The sequence below is a fragment of the Convolutriloba macropyga genome, chromosome 12, assembly GCF_964194025.1.
Source record: "Convolutriloba macropyga chromosome 12, txConMacr16.3, whole genome shotgun sequence".
Classification (NCBI taxonomy): domain Eukaryota; kingdom Metazoa; phylum Xenacoelomorpha; order Acoela; family Convolutidae; genus Convolutriloba; species Convolutriloba macropyga.
Genome location: NC_134479.1, coordinates 34,071,136 through 34,091,886, shown reverse-complemented (window position 1 = coordinate 34,091,886; position 20,751 = coordinate 34,071,136). Strand labels below are relative to the sequence as shown.

Genomic DNA, 20,751 nt, shown 5'->3' with positions numbered 1-20,751 from the left:
AGTTTGCCCAAAGGTGTTGTAATATTTGCCTACGTTGTAAAACCCAATATAAAATTGATGACTTTTTGAGCTTTTCAACTTTAGTTAAGAGGTTATGTAAACATGAAATTTGGGCCGTAGAACAAGAACTAGTATTATGGTTATAAGTAAAAATAGAAGTTAAGGGATAATAAATAAATTAGTTATCAGTTATAAAATTTGACTGATAATCTTTCATAATCGGTTGATCAAGGGTAATAATTTCAACAGTGATTTAAATTTTCTAGTGAACAAATATTTGATGTCTACTAAACATTAAAGTCAAGGTGGTAAAATTAACGTTTTTGCAAATCTTGTTAGAATATTTTATGAGCTTTTTTTGAAGTTAAAAGCGGTCAATGTTTCGGCGTTTAATCTGAGTTTACCATGTCGGCTTCAAAGAAAGTTCACTTTATGCATTTATTTACAAACTTTACTTATAACGAAGGTAGTTAATTAGTTATGACCGGTTCAAACTCTGAAGTACAAGTTTGCAAAAGCAATCTTCAAAATGACGTAAAATTTTGAATAATGGATACGTTTTTGTAAACAAATTGTTTGCGAATTGATTGTTTTGAGAAAAAGTTGTCGCAGTTTTGATTGACAAGTTGACAGATTTGTTTACAGCATCTTCAGGACAGCAGAACAAGAGTAAACAAAAATAAACATATGACAATGACGTTTTTGTAAATAAATAATAAAAAAATCTCAGCTGGAAATTTGGTGAAATAATTCTGTCAAAATTTAGAAAAAATATCAAATATCAATATGAAAAAAGCTGCTTAAAAATTTACAGCTACAAATTGTAGTTGCAATTTTTTTCCAATTTCTATTGGTCGATTTTTGTACAAAATAGCTCATTTATAATATAAAGGCAACTGTAGTATACACTTTTAAATAGCGATGTGTCATAGTAAATAATACTCATTGTAAAATCTGTTTTCCACAGGGGATTATTTATGGGGTGTTGTCTGAACAAAAAGGGAAAATAGGGGGGTGGAAACATTTTTGTCAAATAAATCTGGGAAGGGGTGGGTTTATATGCTCAAAGCTTTTAAAAGGGAGGGAAAGTATGTAGGGAATAATTTTTCAGTTCATCAACCCAAAATGAACAAACAGTGAACAAACATATAGGGATTGATATTGCGTAACATATTATTTATCATTACGTAATCAGCTAAAAAATTGCATATAAAGAGCAAACAATAGGATATTGTACATTAAGAAATGTAAACCAATCACTCGGAAGAATTAGGTCGAAAATTAAAATTTTGCTGAAAATTTCCCATTCTGTGGGTAATTTAGCCCGAGTTTAACCTCAATGTAAATATCTAAACAAAAACAACCACAAAATGTAAACAAAATGAATAAACAAAAAGCAAAATGAAGTGAAAAGCAAGCCAATTATTCGACGCAATTGCTATTTTCGCATTCTTATAATAAGAACCCTTTTGTTTTGATGTTCTCATTCACCAATTCATTTTTGCACAATCTTAGGCGAAATTCCCACGTTATTTTTTAATCCCTGCATGTATGTGAATACGTTCACTAAAAGTCAGAAACGAGCAAACAAAAAATGCGAAATCTTGCTATAATCAACTGAACAGGTATAAAGATATTGTTGAACATTTTGAAACAATTTGTGGGCTGAGAAATTTGGCGGGAATGTGTGTGAAAAAACCGACCCTCGAAAGCTTGAGTGGGTTTTTACAAGCAAATTTGAGAAATTTAATGGATGCTTCAATTTCCTCTGACGCCGAAAAGTCGAACTGAAAAGACATGAAAATAATAAAAGCGACACTGAAATAGCATTTTGTACCTAAAACAGCTTAATTGAGAAGAAAATTGAACAACAAAACAGAAATTATGACAGATTAGAAGAAAATTTGTCAATATCACTCAGCGGGGTTCGAACCGGCGCCATATTGCTAAACAGGAAAATAAGTTAAGATTACATACCGAGCGAAGCCATCGTCTTAACAGCATGAAAGTCAGCAGTCATTCACAGCTTTGTGGTCAAGTTAAGAATGTTTATAAAATTTATTATAACTTCACTTTTGGCAAAAAGTTTTGTCTGATTTATAACTTGCTTAGTTAGTGAAGAATTATAACTTAGAATATTTAGTGAGCTAAATTTGTAGGTCAAAAAGCGCCAAACTTCTCAAAATCTAGTTGACCTTGAAAAGAAACGCTATAGTGGGGTCATTTGAGGTGTGATTTAGAGTAAAATCTGAAAAAGTTTAAGCAATATACAATCCAGCTATTGTAGACACCAGATGTGAGGCACATATTAATCGCCTCGCTTATAGCATGTTTGTCTAGTCCGTAATCGAACAAATACAATCCATTGTTTTAAACACGTTGTTTTAAACGCAATGTGATTTTTCTAAAAGACATTGGCTGAAATGCGTGGCCGAATACTTCATTGTCAGTATTTGACAGTGTGAGTGACAGACTGAGCTTATGATAGAGCTGCGAATGAAATCTTTCAATGACAACGTTAGAAATCTAACCTTTAACCCTCCTTTATCTTTATCTTTTTTGATAAAGCTCTGAATCTTTTTTGATAAAGTTTTATCTTTTTTGATAAAGCTCTGAAAGAATGTGACCGATCAGGGAATCGAACTTCCAATCCTCCATCCATCATCTCTTAATTGATGAAAGTTGCCAAAAAATATGACCAAGCATAGAATCGAACTCACAACTCTGTGTCATAATTGTTAACAAACTACAAACAATGCGACTCGGTAATGTGCGATCGCACATAAGGTTCCGACCCCTCTCATCCACAATTTTGGTTTGATTGTCTACCAAATGAGGAACATAGAAAAACCCAAAAATTCAAGTATTTTAAAAAAATGGTGTATGAACGAAAAGAAAGTCTCCAAAGCAAATAAATGTGGTTGAGTAAAAATGGCGCATTAGATTGAAGAGATGCGCAAATATTAAGGAAGCGAGTCAAGACGAATAGCAAAATCAAACAACAGCAACAACAAAAATTAATTACATCAAAAACTTCACGTCCGTTTTAAAAAACAAAACTTAATTACAAAGTCAAAATACCGTCAGATAAAACTGAAATTGAACAAAATAACTTGTAATTCATCAGAAAAGATAACGGAGTAGTCAATAAAAAGGCTTGGTAACAATTAGACAATAAAGAACAAAAAAAGTTGAAAGAACAGAAGTTGAAAAATTCACTTATTTTTTTTTAAAAAAAAATTAATTTCGAAATAATGAAAACCATTAGAAATAAAATAAAATATCCCATAGGTGTACCATTACCAATGCGTCCATAGAAGGAATTAAGAGCTGCCGGTATTCAATTTTTTAAGCTGTTACAAAAAGAACATATAGACAACAAACAAAAAATCAAATAAAACTTGGCAGAAAACGCTTTCGAAACCGTAAAGCCATACTATGGCCATCAAAATGTGTTCAATTGCACTTTCTGCAACCACCGATAATGTATTATGTGACCTCTTTTTTTTAATGAAGCTAGGTAACAAGTAGACAAAAATGGAAAACAAAATGCAAAAAAAAGTAACTGCTCAATTTTTTTCGAAAAAAAAATATTTCCAAAGACATGAACGCCATTAATTACAGAATAAAAAAATTAATTAGATTCGTATATTCTTTCAAAAGAAGCCCCTGGGAATACCAGTTATCGAGAATATGTCTTATGTCTACAAAAAGAACATCAGACATGACAAAAATCAAAAATTAATTTACTTCTTTTTTCTTGTCGAAACCAGTAAATTCAACGAATTCTTTAAAAACATTAGATTGTGTGACACTAATCCCCTTTTGAAACCTTCATTTGACAACAATAATGTCATAATTGGCCAGTAATTAACGAGACTAGATAACAACCAGACAATAAAAGGAACAAAATTGCGAAGTTTAAAAGTGTTTTTTTTTAAATTTGGAAAACGATTATTTTCAGAGTCATGAAAGCTATCAGCTATCCACTAAAATCAGAATATCGTCTCATCTAATCTTCCATAAAAAAGCAATGAAACCGAGTCATTGTACAGTAAAATTTCATACGAATAAAAAGCCAAAGTAGAAGCGGCAGTTAAAGACAATTTAAAAAAATCAATTAAAATTTTCGAGAAAGTAGTGTCGAAGCCGTTAAAATCATAATCTATATCTTCAAGCATTTTAAAAATATCAATTGTGTCTTATTTTGAAACCAACAATGTGATATGTGAACTGCCAACAACGTGATAATGTGACAAAACTAGAAAACGTGAAAAATGGGAAAATACCTATAATTTAAGAAAATTTGAAATCAAGTTGTATCAAAGCCAGTAGCCATAACTTAAGGCGTAAAATCGCAATAACGATTGAGTTTGATTTCAATAGAAAGAAGAAGCATTCTTTCATTGCTGACAATAAGCTATAGGTTGACCAAAGAAAGAGAAAATTAGAGACAAAGGTTCAATAAGTCATTATTTATTTGAAATTCAAAAACTTTTAAAAGCCAAAACGACCATAAGCTTTCGAATAATCAACAATATTTAATAATGTAGAGCTAATTAGGAACCCAATTGGAACTATCATTAATGAGCTTTTTTGAAATGTTCTGAAATTTAATTATTGTAGAAGAGATAGAGTTTTTTTTAATAAAAAAGACCGACTGATTACAATCCAAATTATTTTTGGATTATACCAGTCCAAGATTGGTCCAAAACTAGCCCTGCTAATGCTGTTTGTTCTTTAGGAACACTTTATTATTCGAATGTTATAGATATTGATTTTTTGTTATTTAAAAAATCAAAAATAGATGCTGCGTGTTTGATAATCAACGAATAAATTTAGCAAAAAACGGCGAAGTTTTAATTACAGAGCACTCTCAACGAAATTTGAATTAAAAAAGCCCCCTTTTGAGTCTACAAAATATGATTAACTGGTGTTTAGGTCTATACTTCCTGTAAATTTAATCAAAATGGACTAAAAAAAAACTTATTTCGTGCTGTTTTTGAAAAAAAATCTGAATTTTGAAATATTTAGCCAGAATTTTGACAAAAATTAGCCTACAATTTTCATGTGATTGTTTTTGTTTTCACAAATAAAAATCAACAACACTTTCAAAAAAAACAAATTTTAGCAAAATTGGCGAAACTTTATTCAAAAATTCCGGAAAAATAGAATAAAATCTCGCCGGAATTCTCACTATTTTCTCAAAATTTAAACCTCGATAACTCCTTGTAAACAAAGAAAATTAAAAAAATGTTTTTAATTTCATTTTCTTCGCTGGAAAAGTTATCTAATGATACCAGTCTCAACTCTTTACGATGAATATATCGATCGGCCAAAATTGACTGAACAAAAAAAACCGTTTGAGTGTATATAGTTCCTTCCCCCTCAAGAGGGGTCGGAACAATTATGAATTCAAGCCCCTTTCTAACTTTAATAATTACTAAAACTCAATAGGTGGGTCGACAGATTAGCCTATGACTATTTCAGGGTTGGCTCTCTATTCTCTTTCTTGTTGCATCTTTTTAACAAAACTAATATTGAATTTGCGGTATCTTTTTTAGAAAACTAACATTGGGTTTCCTATATTAAAAACGGTCAATTGAGAGGAAACCCCTCCCAAAAAAGGGTAGTTGATCACCTCGGGGGCAGCAAGTCAACTCCGATGTGTGTTGATAAATCCTGACAGTAGTAAAAAATTAAAGCATCAGATGCAAAATATAGATAAATTGAAGCGTGAGAATTATAATCAAAATAGATATGGTAAATAGCGATCAAAGTATAATTTGTAATGATATTGAATCAATATTAGAAAAAAAATCATTTAGGACAACAGCCACTCTTCCTCTACAATGGGTCCTATTGACGCTTCTACTGCAGGGCGCCGGCGCATGGAGCGTGTGCACAGAGGCAGAGTATGAAGTTAGGCAAAAGGGCGAAACCTATTGTGCTTATGTACGTGTTCACGTCCGAATATGAATCTTCATTCTTATCAATGATTCAGGAAGCCAATCTCTGTATGGTTTTCGATGCTCAAGATGGCTTTCTCGACTTCGATTATACTGCTTTTCTCATATTTCATGTTCTTTGTAGACTGGTGATATTTGTAGGAATCCGGTATGCTTGTTGGGCAACTTTTCGCACACTTATTAAACACTTTCACATCAAAGATTGTTCTGCAGAATGTTCTGAATCGAAGAAGGCATTAGCTTTGATATCTATAGAACGTCGTCATCAGTAGTGGGAGTTCTATTTGCCAAGGTTTCACCTTGCAAAGTCTGAAGACCGGGCTCTACTTCGACACCATGGAAGACCTCATTGAGCAGGTTGGCAAATGAGTCACGGATGTTATTGTGTTTTTTGTGCGCATAGCCACATTTTGGACAATGAAAAGCAGGTGAAACAATAAAATTATCTCCACCTGTGCATGTTGATGGCAATTTTACGGTATCTCATCCATACCTAAGATCAAATTCATCTCTAAACCCTCCCCTGATTAAATCAAAATAATATCTATTGAATGGAAGTATGTTTAGCAAGGATGATGCTCTTTTTTCTATAGCCAAATCTAGTGAGAATGCCTCTTTTTCAATGATGAGATCTTTGATTGCCAACGTTTTCGCTCAAGTTTCTTCCTGTTTTTCTTTTCTGATTTTCCAAAGGGTTTTTTCATGATGCGTCTACAGCAATACGATTCTCTAACAGCTCAAAAATTCGAATAGGTGCTTCATATTCGTTTGCCCTGTCTTCTGGAAGAAGAATGTTTAGGCCATCGTCTTCGACCCAGAAAGAGAGAGAAAGAGAGAGAGAGAGAGAGAGAGAGAGAGAGAGAGAGAGAGTAAACCTTCCAGTATCTGTCAATGTGAGAGGGATGGTTCAATGTGTAGGTATATTTTTTGTCATTCATTTTTTCGGCTTTCCTCAGCAGACTGTACGAGTTTGGATTAGTCCTAACAAAAAAGTCAATTTTTGTTGTAGTCCGTTTCTAAATAATTTGTACGATTTTCTGAGGGGAAACGTGCTAAATTTGTAGAGCTTCTGAAGCATTGTAGAGTAGTTCATTGACTTTTTCAAAGAAAATATTTGCAGTTTTTATCAGAACCAATAACTGAACCCAGAAATATTTGACCTTCAAAAACATAACCATTTCATCCCAAAAAAATTTGTTCGCCTTCCGAAAAAATTTGGCTTCTGTATTGAGATGACATTTGATCATATTATAACGAAATGCGTCGCCATTTTCATAGAGCTTATCTGGTACGATTCATAGTGATTCAAGGCTACCGGTCACAATACCGTCATCTGCGAATCCTTTATGAGTCAAATTCTGATCTTCAAGCATTTCGTTGAGAGGATGTGTAGCCACTCCGTACGTTGCCATGGCCATTGGATCACCTTGTGTTGTTCCTTCCTGAAACTTGATTAATGTTTTATCAATGAAAAGGTCTGATGGGGTCTTATTAGATTTTCCGATTGCTGTATAAATTGAGGGAAAGAGCTTTCAGATGTTTTTAATGCCACATCTCTATTCAAGCACTTAAACGCGTTCCTGGCATCAATCATAAGAATCTCCACAGAACGATCATCAAAAAACGTCCACAAAGTGCATGGATAGCATGTTCGATGCCAATCTTTTGTTCAAGGCACATCTGTACGTTTCCCCCAATTAATTGCTGATCTCTTAACGCACTTATATTCTTACCGACTTATTTTCTTCACTATACTCCTACCTATAATTTGTCATATAACCTCGCCAATGGCAATTTGTCGAACCTAAGGGATTTTTGGTGAAGCAATCAGACGACAAGCGTTATAAAAATTCAAGAAGTTTAGTTCTTCGGTGGCAATTCTGACTGCAAGTGTGAACAAGTGCTGTTTTGCAGATCTCGATTGAGGAGGATTTTCATGATGTCAAAAGTTGTCTCGATTCCCCTGCATCAAAATCAGATTCTACTTCAGAGCTATTAATTTTTTCAAAAATAGTAAAATGTAACGGCAAACCTCGACTTCTCAAATCGTTTACTGAGTATTTAAGACCGGCTTTCTGAATACATGAGTGGTTTTCTTGTGGAAGATCGAGTACCGTGCAGCTTTTTCATTTGATAATCACTTTTTCAGAAGTTGATAGCACACCGCTCTTTGCATCGTCTGAAAGACATCGTAAGGCATTCGATATCTTACCACACTCCTTTTGTTTGTCAAAGTCTTTGAATTCATTCACTGTATGTTTTCCATTCAATTTCCTTAACCGCACCTGAAGTGCATTGGCCTCAACAAAAAGGTCGTTGAATTTGCCTCTGATCCACAGATCGAGCCTTTTAGACAATGTTTTTGCTATTGAAGCATCATTTTCAATTTTTGGACCTTGCGAGAAGTAAATGCGGCATTATCATTGTGCAAATCGTAGCGCATTCAGTCTGAGGCCCATCTATAGGCGTCTTGGTGAGGATAATGTTCATAGCATCGGCAATTTTGAAGCTAACTTTATTTTTGCTAATGGTTTGAAATTCACTGCAGAGTTTGCAAATGAAATTTGGATGGTGATCGGTTTTAGTTGACAGGCCGCTGCATATGATATTCATATATGTGCCGCAACTGTAGCACCAAACTCCACCTCCTCGGAGGTGAATAGAACACTTAAAGCAATGGGTTTGAGTATCTGACATTGTCAGAGGGAGGCTGTTAATTAAATAGAGCTCAAAATACCAATCTAACTGCTTACGTTTTTAAAACTTCAAAATTATCTCATTCTTTCTCTTTAATTTCAAGAAAAACAAACAGGAAATTTTCTGATGAAAAATAAATTTATCTACCTCCGTGTATATTGACGTCAAGTAGTAAAAACAGTTTATTTCCAAAATAAACTGTCTTTCAAATTCAGTTAAAATTTATGAAATTAATGCTTCACCAAAAGTTCAATCATTTCAAAATCTTCAATGCCATCGAAATGTAAACCTCTATCATTTTCGAGGAAGTAAATCCTTTTAAATATTTTCCGTTTCTGTCGCCCCGTACGTTTTGTTCCCCCCGTTACAGAACACGTGCTATTACATTATAAATCATTGTGTAAAAATATGGCACGTGCGTCTGGGCGGTGAAAATAATATGCACCCAATAAGCTGGGGGGGGCACAAACGGAAAAGATCCGTCTTTTCGATAAATTATCAAATTCACATCAACAAATTTTTTTACTTTTCGTGTCAAAAGTGTAAATATAAGCTTTCAGCGCTCCGTTTCTGACCAAAGGAAAACCATTCAACTTAATCAAATTAAAACGTCTTCAATTAATCTTGCGTTGATTTTTAATTACAGTGAAGAAAAAAGTTATCTAATGCAATTGTTTGGCTTAAATAGCTGCCATATATCGCTCCAAATAGTCTGTATAAAGTCTAATTGCTATGGTTTTTTATAGTTGAAACAACACAAATTCAAAAAGACTTTAATAAAAGATAGCAAAACATACTAGGTCGTATTAACGGTTTTCAAAATCAGAGAGCCAACTTTGCTCATTTTTCAGAATAGTTTGTCTCTTCCAAAAAAATTTAAATGATATCCCTGAAACTTTAAATCCTATAAAATCGACACAAAAAAGTACATAGCAAAATGTTCAGAAAGAACCGAAAAATTTCCTATAAAATTTTTAAAAACTTTTTAATTTTTGCAGCTTGCTTATGTTGAAACATTTATATTAGGGTATTTTAAAAAGAATAAGTTATCACATTTTAACTAAACGTAGCCAGCAATGAAACAAAGTTATGTACCCGTCCTGGAAAAAAAATTATGTGAAACAAAGGACAATTTTTAGTCCAGATATCTTTTCTTTGAGAATCTTTAATTTTTCAAATTGTTTAAAAAAGCTCAAAAACGTCCATGTAATATTAACTTGAGAACTGCAGAGTATTTGAGATTCTGAAATGATTATTTTACTATATTTAAATTATATAAAATGCAATCAATCTTCTATTTAGTAACAGCAATAATAGCGTCTGTTGAATATGGAAAGCGTAATTTCAGTAAAGAGTTTCTAAAATTGTTTTTTCCAAGGCAGATTTTTTCCATATTTTGGGCTGGTTCTATTATTCAAACTTATTTACGCTTGTTCCTGCTAATTGAGCTCTATTTAACTAAATTAATGTTTTTTTCCCAAAAATCTAAACAAAATAATTCCTTGTCTCTTAAGTATCAGATTAATTTATTGCAATACTTTTAAAACAAGATTCCGCGTTTTTGAATGCGAAAGAACGAGTAAAGTGAAAATTATCGAAAAGGCAAAAATTGAATTTTTTATTTTGGATTTCAATTTCATTGCGCTTTCTAATGATACCACTGTTGCATGGCTCCGCAAAAGACATCCGCCAACAAAAATTGCCAAAAAATAATAATCTGACTGGAATAAGGTACCTAGCACTAATTTCACAGGACATTAATGTGACTTTGAGCGGAGTAGAACTCTCAACCCTTGTGTCCTATTATTTAATAAAAATGAAACCAAGAAGGAAATTGAACCCCTCAATTCCTGGAATTCGTTACCAAACCTCAGTTATTAAATCTCATCGAACTTCAATAACCAGACTCAAATTTTTCGGACATGAACATGAAACTATTCAAAAGCCTTCACCAGATTTTGAGCAAATGTGAGTGAACAAACCGCACCTCATCGCATCCGGAACATCTGGGTCTGAGCATCTCTGCATGATGTCTGCCACAGTAGAGTTGCTCATCTTTGCTGTGAAAGAAGTAGATAAGATCTACCAGCTGTTCCTGACAGATGTGACAGACGAAACACGCGGGGTGCCAGAGTTTGCTAGATCCCGCTTTCAATGCGTGGATGGCTATGTCTCCAGGGTGGAGAGGCACTTTGCACTGAAATAGAACCCTTTTTAGAAAATAATATTTTCACGAAAAATTAAAATTGTTTTTTTTTTTGGAAATAATAATAGTTTTAGCTGTTTTTTTTAAAAAAATAGTTTCCTCGTAGTGGCAGCAGAACCGCCGTTGGTCAAACCGGCATCTATTGCGCTTTTCTTTTATTATTATCCCAGCATTTCAGAGCATTTTTATTTACTTGAGCACCATTGCGCTTTTTTGGTGACTATGGCCATTTTTTTGCATCTCATTCACATCGACAGATAGACAGCTTCACGGAGGCAGAGGCGAATGAACTTCCAATATTTGGAGTGTTAATCACCCGCTTTACCTAGCTACCTCGCGGCTTTCAGAACTTAAAGATAAGAGGCAAATTTTAAAAAGTTTCCATAATTGTGAAATTTTTGATCCAAGACTATTTGGTAATAGAAACTTTGGGTCTTTCCCATTATACCCCCTCCCCCCCCCCCCCCCCAGCTTAGCAGCTTTGTGGTCGGATAACCTATAGCCCCCTTCCCCCAATCATGATAATTATACCATATTACACCATAAAGGGGGGAGGGTCTATAATTTCATGGGGGGGGCTATAATGGGAAAGACCCGACACTTTGAGAATTAGAAATGCCGGCATTAATATATTTTTTTTTTCAATCGCGTTGATAAATTTACCTTATCACATGGTAGTGTATACTGTTCATTGAGGGGTATCTGTTTGGCTATTCCCTTTCCGAGTGCTCTCGTCTTCCTCTCGTAAGAGAACTCGGCAAATGTCACACTACTCTGTTCATCTCGAGGAGCGCCTGAAACACAGCACGCAACATCACTTTGACAAGAAAATCAAACAGGAGGCTATTCAAATGGTTGTAATTTAGGTACTATCCCTTTAACGACGCGAATATTTTTAGTGTTCAGGTCAATCTGTTGAACAAAAGTCAAAAGAAGATAGAACGCGACAGTGATTTTTGTCTAAGCATTACTCTCCGAGAGAGAAAGAAAAAATAAGTAAAAAAATTTTTTCGGAAGGCGAGAAGAATATTTTGTTCTAAATTTTTAAACCTGTTTCTTAGTACTGACTCTCAGATTTTGAGAAATTTTAAAGCGTTCTGCTCCAAGACAGTCCAAATTAGGAACCGCTTCTTAGGAGTTAAAAATTGAACTACTTTTTAAAACACCATTTTGAATACTATCAATTTTTATCTCAAAAAACCGATTTGTTGAAATTTGAAATGTGTACCTGCTCTGGGCAGAATGTCATGTGGCGGAAGTTGTGTGACCAGCTGGCACTGTCGGTGTTGTTCTCCCACACTGTTCACATACGGCACTTTGTACGGGGGGAGAGTTGAGAAGTAACATTGCACCTGGAAAGGAAAGAGTAACAGTCTCATGTCAGTTTTTACGTAAAGTTACCCAGACTGAGGTTCCTGACCAAATCAAGTATGTCCAGATCGAAGATGAACAGGGGGGGGGGGGGGGGGGGACGGGGGCCTCGTTGCGTTGACAATTATACTCTGGAAACTGCGAAAAAAGCACGAATGTCTCGTCATAAATATATAAAAGCCTGGGGAACGCAATAAATTCTGGACATAATAAGTCCCTTTCGTTTGAAACGATCTGGAAGTACTCGATTTCCGTCTGGCTTCAGTATCGGCAATCAATTTTAATTTATGGCATGTTTAAAAAAATCACTACTTCCTGGTGATGGAAACAAAATGCAGCCACAAACTTACAATCAACCTTGAAATCTTCCCAATTTAGAATCACTGCCCCTTTTCTTGCAAAAGTCTAGCAAAGTTTAAAACTCGAATATATTTTCGAATTTCCATCATTGAGAATTCCAACTGGCAGTTCTAGAATCATTTTGTTTCCTGTCAATATTGAAATCTTGCAAGAACTTTGCTGGAACCCTGGAAAGTTTCGATTCACTCAACGAACTTGACCTCTGACCTCATAAAAATCATGTTCCTTTTCACAAACCTGTTTCGGGTTCAAACCAGGCGGTACCCATGCATACTCGTCCATTACATAGCAGCCACTGTCTGTATCAGAAAGAGATGAAATTGACAATTTATTCCCGCCTCCGGTTGAGCCAACTCCGCTGCCGACCCCACCAGGAATCGAACCCACTCCTCCGGGAATCGAACCGGCAACTCCTGGAAGAACTCCATGGGAATTGGGAACAACCGAAGTAACACTTGCGACTAGACCCTGTGTATCACTATTTGTATTTGTTGTTGTTGATGATGATGATGTTGTTTGTTGAGGTGTGTTGTCATTAAAGAGGTAGCTTATAACCTTGTTCACGTGACTGGGATGAGTCATATGACCACTTGATGGACACCCACACGCTGCGCACTTGCGCCTGTAAACAAAAAAATAAGGTTGGTCCAATTGAAGTACAAAAAGCAGAAAAGAATCAACAAGACATGAAACAAAAAAACCCTAGGGTCATTTAAGGATAGCTAGATGCTCGCAGCACTAAAGCGATGCTGGAGAATAAATTTACAAGGATGTGAACAACTAAATAATTTCACGACTTTAACAGAAGGAACATTGGGTTGAAAAACTGTTGGGCATTCTAAAAAAAACAGCAAAACTTCTTCAAAATTGCTTCAAAACATACCTTGGTAGTGTGTAATAATTATCGATTAAATGTCAGCTCCAGTTACCAGTATAATAAGCACTCATTTATATCAGTAAAAGTTACAAAACTGCTTATAGAACCGCGCGCGCAGTTTACAAAAACAACAAATACGCTAAGAATTTGCCAAAAAATAATATCTGATCTATTGACTTCATGATTACGCTTTTAGACTTACATCAAAATTTTACAATTTAAAAAAAAGGCTTGTAAGAATAAAGCTTTTTTGTTAATAAATGCAAACGATAACTCAACTATAAGCTTGCTCATTAGAAAAATGAGCTAAACAATGCCAAAACTACAAGAAAAACTTTGAACAATAAGACAATTAAGCAATCAAGATTTATACTCTACCTTGCTATTATTCATATTCTCAGCGTGAAATATTACCAATCATCTTACATAAAAATTGGCGAAGCAAAAAACAACAACTCAAACCTGCCAAATGGCTCAAGCCAGCAGGTTTATTACAGCATTTTATCATTTTTTGATAATTTTCTGTTGCTCGCTAAAGTTCTTTTGGCGTTAAAGTTAAGCAAAATTGGTAAATTGTTTGTGACTAAGTAAAATTCATAACCAGCCCCCTGTAAGGTTGCGCTGTTTATTATGAGGGTTTGACATTCTAAGCATTCTTAGTATAATTTCTTGAATGATGTGAATTGGAACTCCGCAACATTCTGGTATATAAAACAAGGTTGATAGAATAAATTGTGAACAAGACAGAACCGAAAAAAAAACTAAACTTTTGATCCCACAAGAGCCAGAAGTCGGTGCATGAACTTTTAGAATTGTGAAATTGCAGCTGCCTAAATTAAAAGGGAATATTCATATGATGAAATCCGTATTCTGTAGATGAGATTAAAACTATTTTAAAAGTTTCCATCTCAGAATATTAATTATTGAGATAAAGTCTTGAGTCGCAAAAAAGAAGATTTCTAAAGATATACCTTCTCAGCTTCAGACTATGGTTGGTTTGAGCACACTAGGTTCGGAGGTACTCGTTATAAATTAGTTTATTTCCATTTTAATATTTGTATCTCCAGTCAATATCAACTAAAATAATAGAAAATGCATGCTCTTGCAAAAAAATGTTCGTTTTGTTCAATTTCTTAATTCATTCTTTTATTTCAATAATGGTTAATGATAATGATTAACGTTTTTGGCGATACCGCACTTTATTAAATCAGTTTATGACTGACATTCCATAAAAGCGCAACCTGATAAACAACTTTTTGAGAATTGGATATAGAAACTTCTTTAAATTGATTAAGGGTACTGAATGTTATTAGAAAATTAAAAAGTAAAACAACTAAGAACGGCAAAATTGTGGAAAAACCAAAAAGTAAAAGTTACAACTAGAGTTGATTATGAGCGATATCATTTATTTCATTAACTAGGTCTGTTTGCAAAGCTAAAGCGAACTGTTCTTCTGACCCTTAGTTCAATTAAACTTTTGAAAGATCTCTCTGCCAGGGAAGTCGAGTGCCTCTTCACCTATTGTCAACTCAGTCACGTGAAAACCAGCAACCAAGACGACAATTAGCTGGCAGTAAACCACATCGTCCAAGCGCAGAAACTTCCAGAACATTTTTTGAAGCAATTACGGTGAGAAATTGACAATAATCACTTCGACGTGGACACATGTGACGCAGAGACTACAAAAATTGTGACGAGGCTGCCGATCGAGTTGAGACCTACCTCTATTGAAAAAATTACCAATGTTAGCATCTAGTGAAGCGGTTTTGGAAGTCAATTGACTTTGTGTGGTTTTTGAAAAGTTTCCTCTTAGAGGAGTCTGGCTGGTGGGACAAAACAAACGGATTTTACCAGCCCATATATTATAAATGGATCATATGAAGTCAAGAATACTGTAGGTTTTTTAACTGCAACCGCAACTTAACACAAGAATTTTTACCAATCCACACTAGCAGTGTTGGGCTGAATTTTGTGGGCCCCAAGGTTGCTATCTAGTAACTTTTTCTATGACAAAAGTATACCGCCACTCTTTAAGTTTTTTGACCGACCACCTATAAAAATAAACATGACAAGGCTTTTTAGTAGGGGTATAAAACAGTTTCAAACTGGAAATTTGAAAAAGAAATACTGAAAGTAAAAAGTAAAGTTAAAATAATAGCACCTACTCATGATGATGAGCTGTACCAATAAATACACTGATATAGGTCTGGAAAAATCGCTGCGCTAACTCACTGTCAAGAAAATGCGGACAACTTTGGCATAGTACCAAAAAATCTGCCAGATAGAAAATATAGATCAGTTATTCACTAAGACATTTTTCTTGAAATTCCAAATTGTCCTGAAGAAACTTCAAAAAAGTAAGTTGTTTGTTGTTTTCAAATCGTTGTCCAAAAATTGAACGGAGATCATCCAAAAGTTCAAACGCAAAAACTTTGAAACAAAGGTTTAGCTGGAAACTACTAGAGTTCTTAGAATTTAAATGTTATCTTTGTAAAATTTAGTACTTTTCGTTTTTCAGAAACTTTTGTGTATCATATGATGCCAAAACTTGAGACATAAATGTCATCAAAACCAGTGCAAAAAGCTCATCCAAATTATATCCTTACACGGATAACCGTCATAGTTTAAATATAAAAGTTCTTTTGCTAGTGTGGAATTCAATCCATATAAAGTCGTACAATGAATTTTTATTAAAGGACAAGAAATCGTCAGAAAATTTTGCAAAAATCCCTATGGCACAAAATTATGTAATTTCTTTTAAAATCCGCCTGTTGAATAACAAGCTCATAAGGAAAACTGAATCACATAACTCTACGAGCAACCGCTGCTCTCCTATCAAAGAGAAGGAAAGATTTACGCCACCCAGGTTGTTTTAGTGATTTCAAAAGTGAGCAATCAATTTGGTTTCGATGAAAATGCAACATTAATTTTTTGTCATGCAACTTTACCGCCTGATTGGGCCTTGAGATTATTTGCTTATTTTTGAAGCTCAACCTTCACACCACGGAAAAGAAAATTCTGTAAGAAACTAAAACAGGAAACCTAAATTTTCCAAATTTGCCTAAGCTTTTGTCAATCAAAATTTTGGTTTCCAGCTGGTCATACAATTACAATCATGTGTTCAGATTGAGTTGAAAAATGAGAAACGAAGATTCTTTAAGATTGAAAGCAATAAACAATCACAAAAACTAAATCAAGACAGCTGAACAGATAGAAAAGTAATGGATTTTGTAGATTTTTCAAAAGTAATGAAATCAATAACTTTTATTTTTTTTTTAAAAAATATTGATTGAAAGTTCTTTGATTTCGGTTTGAAAATCATAAATTTTCACTTACTCTTCTGATCTTTCACAGGTAAAGTAACAACCGCGAATACGATTTCTGTTCATTTACGCTGATCTGCTGTCTAAGTTTAACAGTAAAAGCCAAACAGCAAAACTGGAAACTTCAAATCTTATGGTTCCTTTTGTGATAACAAATCAAAACATGATCAAATAAATACTTGTTATATAAAGTCAGTTACAAAGCGGTTACAACATTGATTATGAATAAATATACAACTTTCAAGTAAATTCTAACCAAAGTAGAGATTAAGCCATAAAGTGCAATATTTAGCAAGTTTAAAGGTAATATCGGTATAGGTAATGTTTGTTTCAAGTAAAACTAAATTGATTCTGATAATCCGTCAAAATCTCCCTGTACTCTAAAATGAACACCTGTTTAGATCTTCAAAAATCAACAGAAAGCAGCAAAAGTTTCAATAAACTAGGTTGTGAACATAAAATTAGGAAGTAAGGTTTAATTTATACTTCCCGTCAAATACAAGGGAAGTTTTGTTCACGTTTGTCGGGAATTTTCCTCAGAAAATTTATTTGTTTGCATGTTTGAGAAGTCACGTGAGAGGGTGTTGGAAAATAATCGAAGGCAGGTTTGTGTAGTAATTTTGCCAATTATTGTTTTGAAAATAAATATTTGTATAAATTGGTGTAAAAACTGACAGAGCGGTCAAATATTGGCATCAATTTAGCATAAAGTGCCGTAAAACGAAAAAAAAACCGATGAAAATATCGGACTTCGTTTGTGGCAATTATGGGAACCAAAACAGGCTTTTATTTTTGGTAAATTATCAATTCTCAGTTTTTGAAAATCTTTCTAAAGCGCAGCAAAACGAAAAAAAGACGAAAAAATATATTTTGTTTCAAAGTTTGCAACCAACAAAATTTTTCCTGCTTAGCTAATCAATATTTCTCCGTTTTTCGTCAGCGTGTCTAATTATATTTGTTTATAAATGTTGCATAGATTTATTTATGTTTGAGAAGAATGATAGAACAGAATGCAATTTACTTGAAGAGAATGAATTTTTCCTGAGTAGAATGGTGAAAATTTTTTAAGTGTAAAAGTTGATTTAAAAAAATCGTTAAAAAATCATATTCAGAAGCAACAATCGGTAATAAAAAATACAAATTTCTCTCAATATGAGCTGAAACTGTGCAACAGACTTTCGCATGGTGTGTGCTATGCAGGAAGTTGGTCATATGCGAACAAATTGTAAATTCTGCCAACAATTCTAGACGGATGAATAATGTGAAGATTATACTAATATGAATCATCAGTTCAATTGTATACCGTTTGTCTGAGTCATCAGTTCAAACAAAAGGAGACTGAGATAGTCAAACACTCATACCAATTATATTTACGACCAGAAAATAACGAAAAAAATTTAAATTTAACGAATATTTTTAAACAATTTCTCAAACCTAATTTGGGATTTTGGTTATATAAAAAATGGTGTACTTGCAATTGAAAAAAGCAATCGTGTAGTCAGAATTAGGAAAGTAGTCAAATTTCAAACCAAATAAGAACTACTAAATTGAGTCAGAAAAGACGTTAGAATACTATATATAGTTCGTTATTTTTGTATCTTTTTTAAATAAAAAAAATCAGTTTCAAAACATTTTCGGTTAGTAGACAAATCGCCAGAATGTCTGTATAACTAACCGCAAGGAAAGCCCAATCGACCAATCAATCAAATTGAAAGATTTACAGCTATAAGTAGCAGACACAGCCCTTCCCGAATTTGGGCAGCTAGTTGAATCGGTTGTCAAAATTTAGAACTGAAGACTGGTTCGTTTGATCCGTGTCTAATCTAATGGATCGATACAATTTGATGCCCGCAGGGGGTGGAGTTAAAGAAAATGCAACAGTAAACGGGTTGGGGGAGGGGGGAGAGGGGAGTTTGTTGAGCGAGGATTTAGGTTTGTTTGGTCCAGCCGGAAAAATTTTGAATGGACTTCGCCTACAGATAGCCCAAAATCCATTATGAGTTTATAACACAAGTTTAAGAATGGCGTAAATGATTTATTTTCTATATAGGAGACATGCATTCACACAAAATAAATTTGCTATATATTTTCTTGCTATTCTGTAGCTCTTCGTGATAAAACAGAATGAACGAAATTTAAAGTCTGCGGAACCAAGTAAAAGAACGTCAGTGATAAAAACCTTGAAATCTAATAGTTTTCAGCGAGCGATATTTATTAAAATCTTAGTCCGAAGCAATGAAATTCAACAGAACTGTAATGATACTCAGCTGCTTTAAAACTTTTTTGTGAGTATTAGTTTCCACAAAACTTCTATGTCCTTCGAGTATTTTTCATCATATTTATATAGGTGTACAACTTTCCTAACAAGACCTTTAAAATGAAACAATATTGATCAACTTGCTATTCAGTGTAACTACTGAATTAGTTTCGTTTTTGGTTCAATTGAATTTTCAGAATTGAATAGGAAGGGTTAGAAAAAACAATTCCTCTAAAAAAGTATTCTCTAAAATTGTACTTTTTCTGAATATTCAATTGAACAAAAGAACAAAAAATTAATTCAGATGTCATACTGGATAGCATGTTGAACAGATCTGATTCACATTGAAGGTCTCGTTAAGAAAGTTGCACACCAATATCAATTCTGTTCCTAAAAAGAGATGTTCAACAATTTGAAAAAACTATTATCCTTTGCCGGAACAGTGAGACACGGTATTGTGCGTTTGCACATAATGTTCCAACCGACTCATCCACATTTCGGCTTAATGATTTACTAAATGAATATGGGATAGAAAACTTCCTCGCGTCCAACTCAAATACTCCACTGGACTAAAAAATGCCGTTTCAGAAGACCGAGTAGATTTGACATTATTAGGAATACGAGAAAATTAATAACATTCAAAACTCGATGTCTATCTGTAGAAAAACTTAATAACAAAGTCTAAATAGCGACACATAAAACCTAAAATAAGCAAAATGACGAATTCATTGTTCTTCACTGGAAAAAAGTCCGAACCAGTCCTTAGTGAGACTCGGTAACAAGTAGACAAAAAACCGACAAAAGCGGATAACAAAAATTATGTTCGAATATTTTGAAAGCAATTAGTTCCAAAGTAATTAAAACACTTAGATGTGAGCAAATATTATTAAACACGGTTGTAATACAATCATTTAAAATTCCATAGGATGAGAATTGTTATTAATCAAGATTGTTTTCATATGACTGCAAAAAACAACAAGAACGGAAAACAAAAAACAACAAAGTACAAATCAGTTTCCCGAGAAAATGGCGTCGAAGCCCTTCAAGCCATCATCTATTCCCCACGAATAAAAAAGGTTTCGTTGCGCATTTTTTGAAATCCAATAAAGTGATATGTAACATCTCATTAATGAGAATAGGTAAAGATCGTAATCAAAAACAACGTTTCGTATTTTCAAAAACATATAAATTTAATTTCATGAACATGATTACCCATATATTGAAGTAAGATAAACAATTTATTTTGCAAGTAAGCAAAATATTCAGACTTTTTTGATCAGAATATGTCCTACGTTTACAAAAAAAAACGTCAAAGAAAGAAAAAAAAACGAACAAATCAAAAAAAATTTTGAAAAAAGCTACAATAATATCACATTAAATTAACTTAAATCATTATATATACTCAATTTTGTCTTCCTAATGCCAGCAAGGCGTTATGTGACCAACAATTAATGATACCAGGTAACAACTTGACAAAAAACAACAGAAGGTCCAGAATTACGAAATACTTGTATAAAACAATTATTTTTAAATATATTAAAACAATCCAAAAAAAAAAATAAATTTATTAAACAGTTTCATTTAATCGTCTAAATGATGTCCAGGAGTCCGTTTTTTTAATTATTAAAAAGTCTATCGTCAACAAAAAAGAACGTCAAATACAGAAAAAAAAATCAAATTAAAATTTTTCG

The 20,751-nt window shown here is 33.6% G+C and overlaps 1 protein-coding gene across 5 annotated transcripts in view; it reads right to left on the bottom strand.

Moving 5' to 3' along the window:
• Positions 1 to 20,751, bottom strand: part of LOC142350280 (uncharacterized) — a 123,079-nt gene that overhangs the window by 14,981 nt on the left and 87,347 nt on the right. For all 5 annotated transcript variants that reach the window (XM_075402062.1, XM_075402064.1, XM_075402066.1 and 2 more), the window contains exons 5-8: positions 12,841 to 13,225; positions 12,101 to 12,224; positions 11,536 to 11,666; positions 10,654 to 10,863 (exon numbers count right to left, since the gene is read on the bottom strand). In XM_075402062.1, coding sequence (XP_075258177.1) covers positions 10,654 to 10,863; positions 11,536 to 11,666; positions 12,101 to 12,224; positions 12,841 to 13,225 — 850 coding nt within the window. The remainder of the gene's footprint in view (positions 1 to 10,653; positions 10,864 to 11,535; positions 11,667 to 12,100; positions 12,225 to 12,840; positions 13,226 to 20,751) is intronic.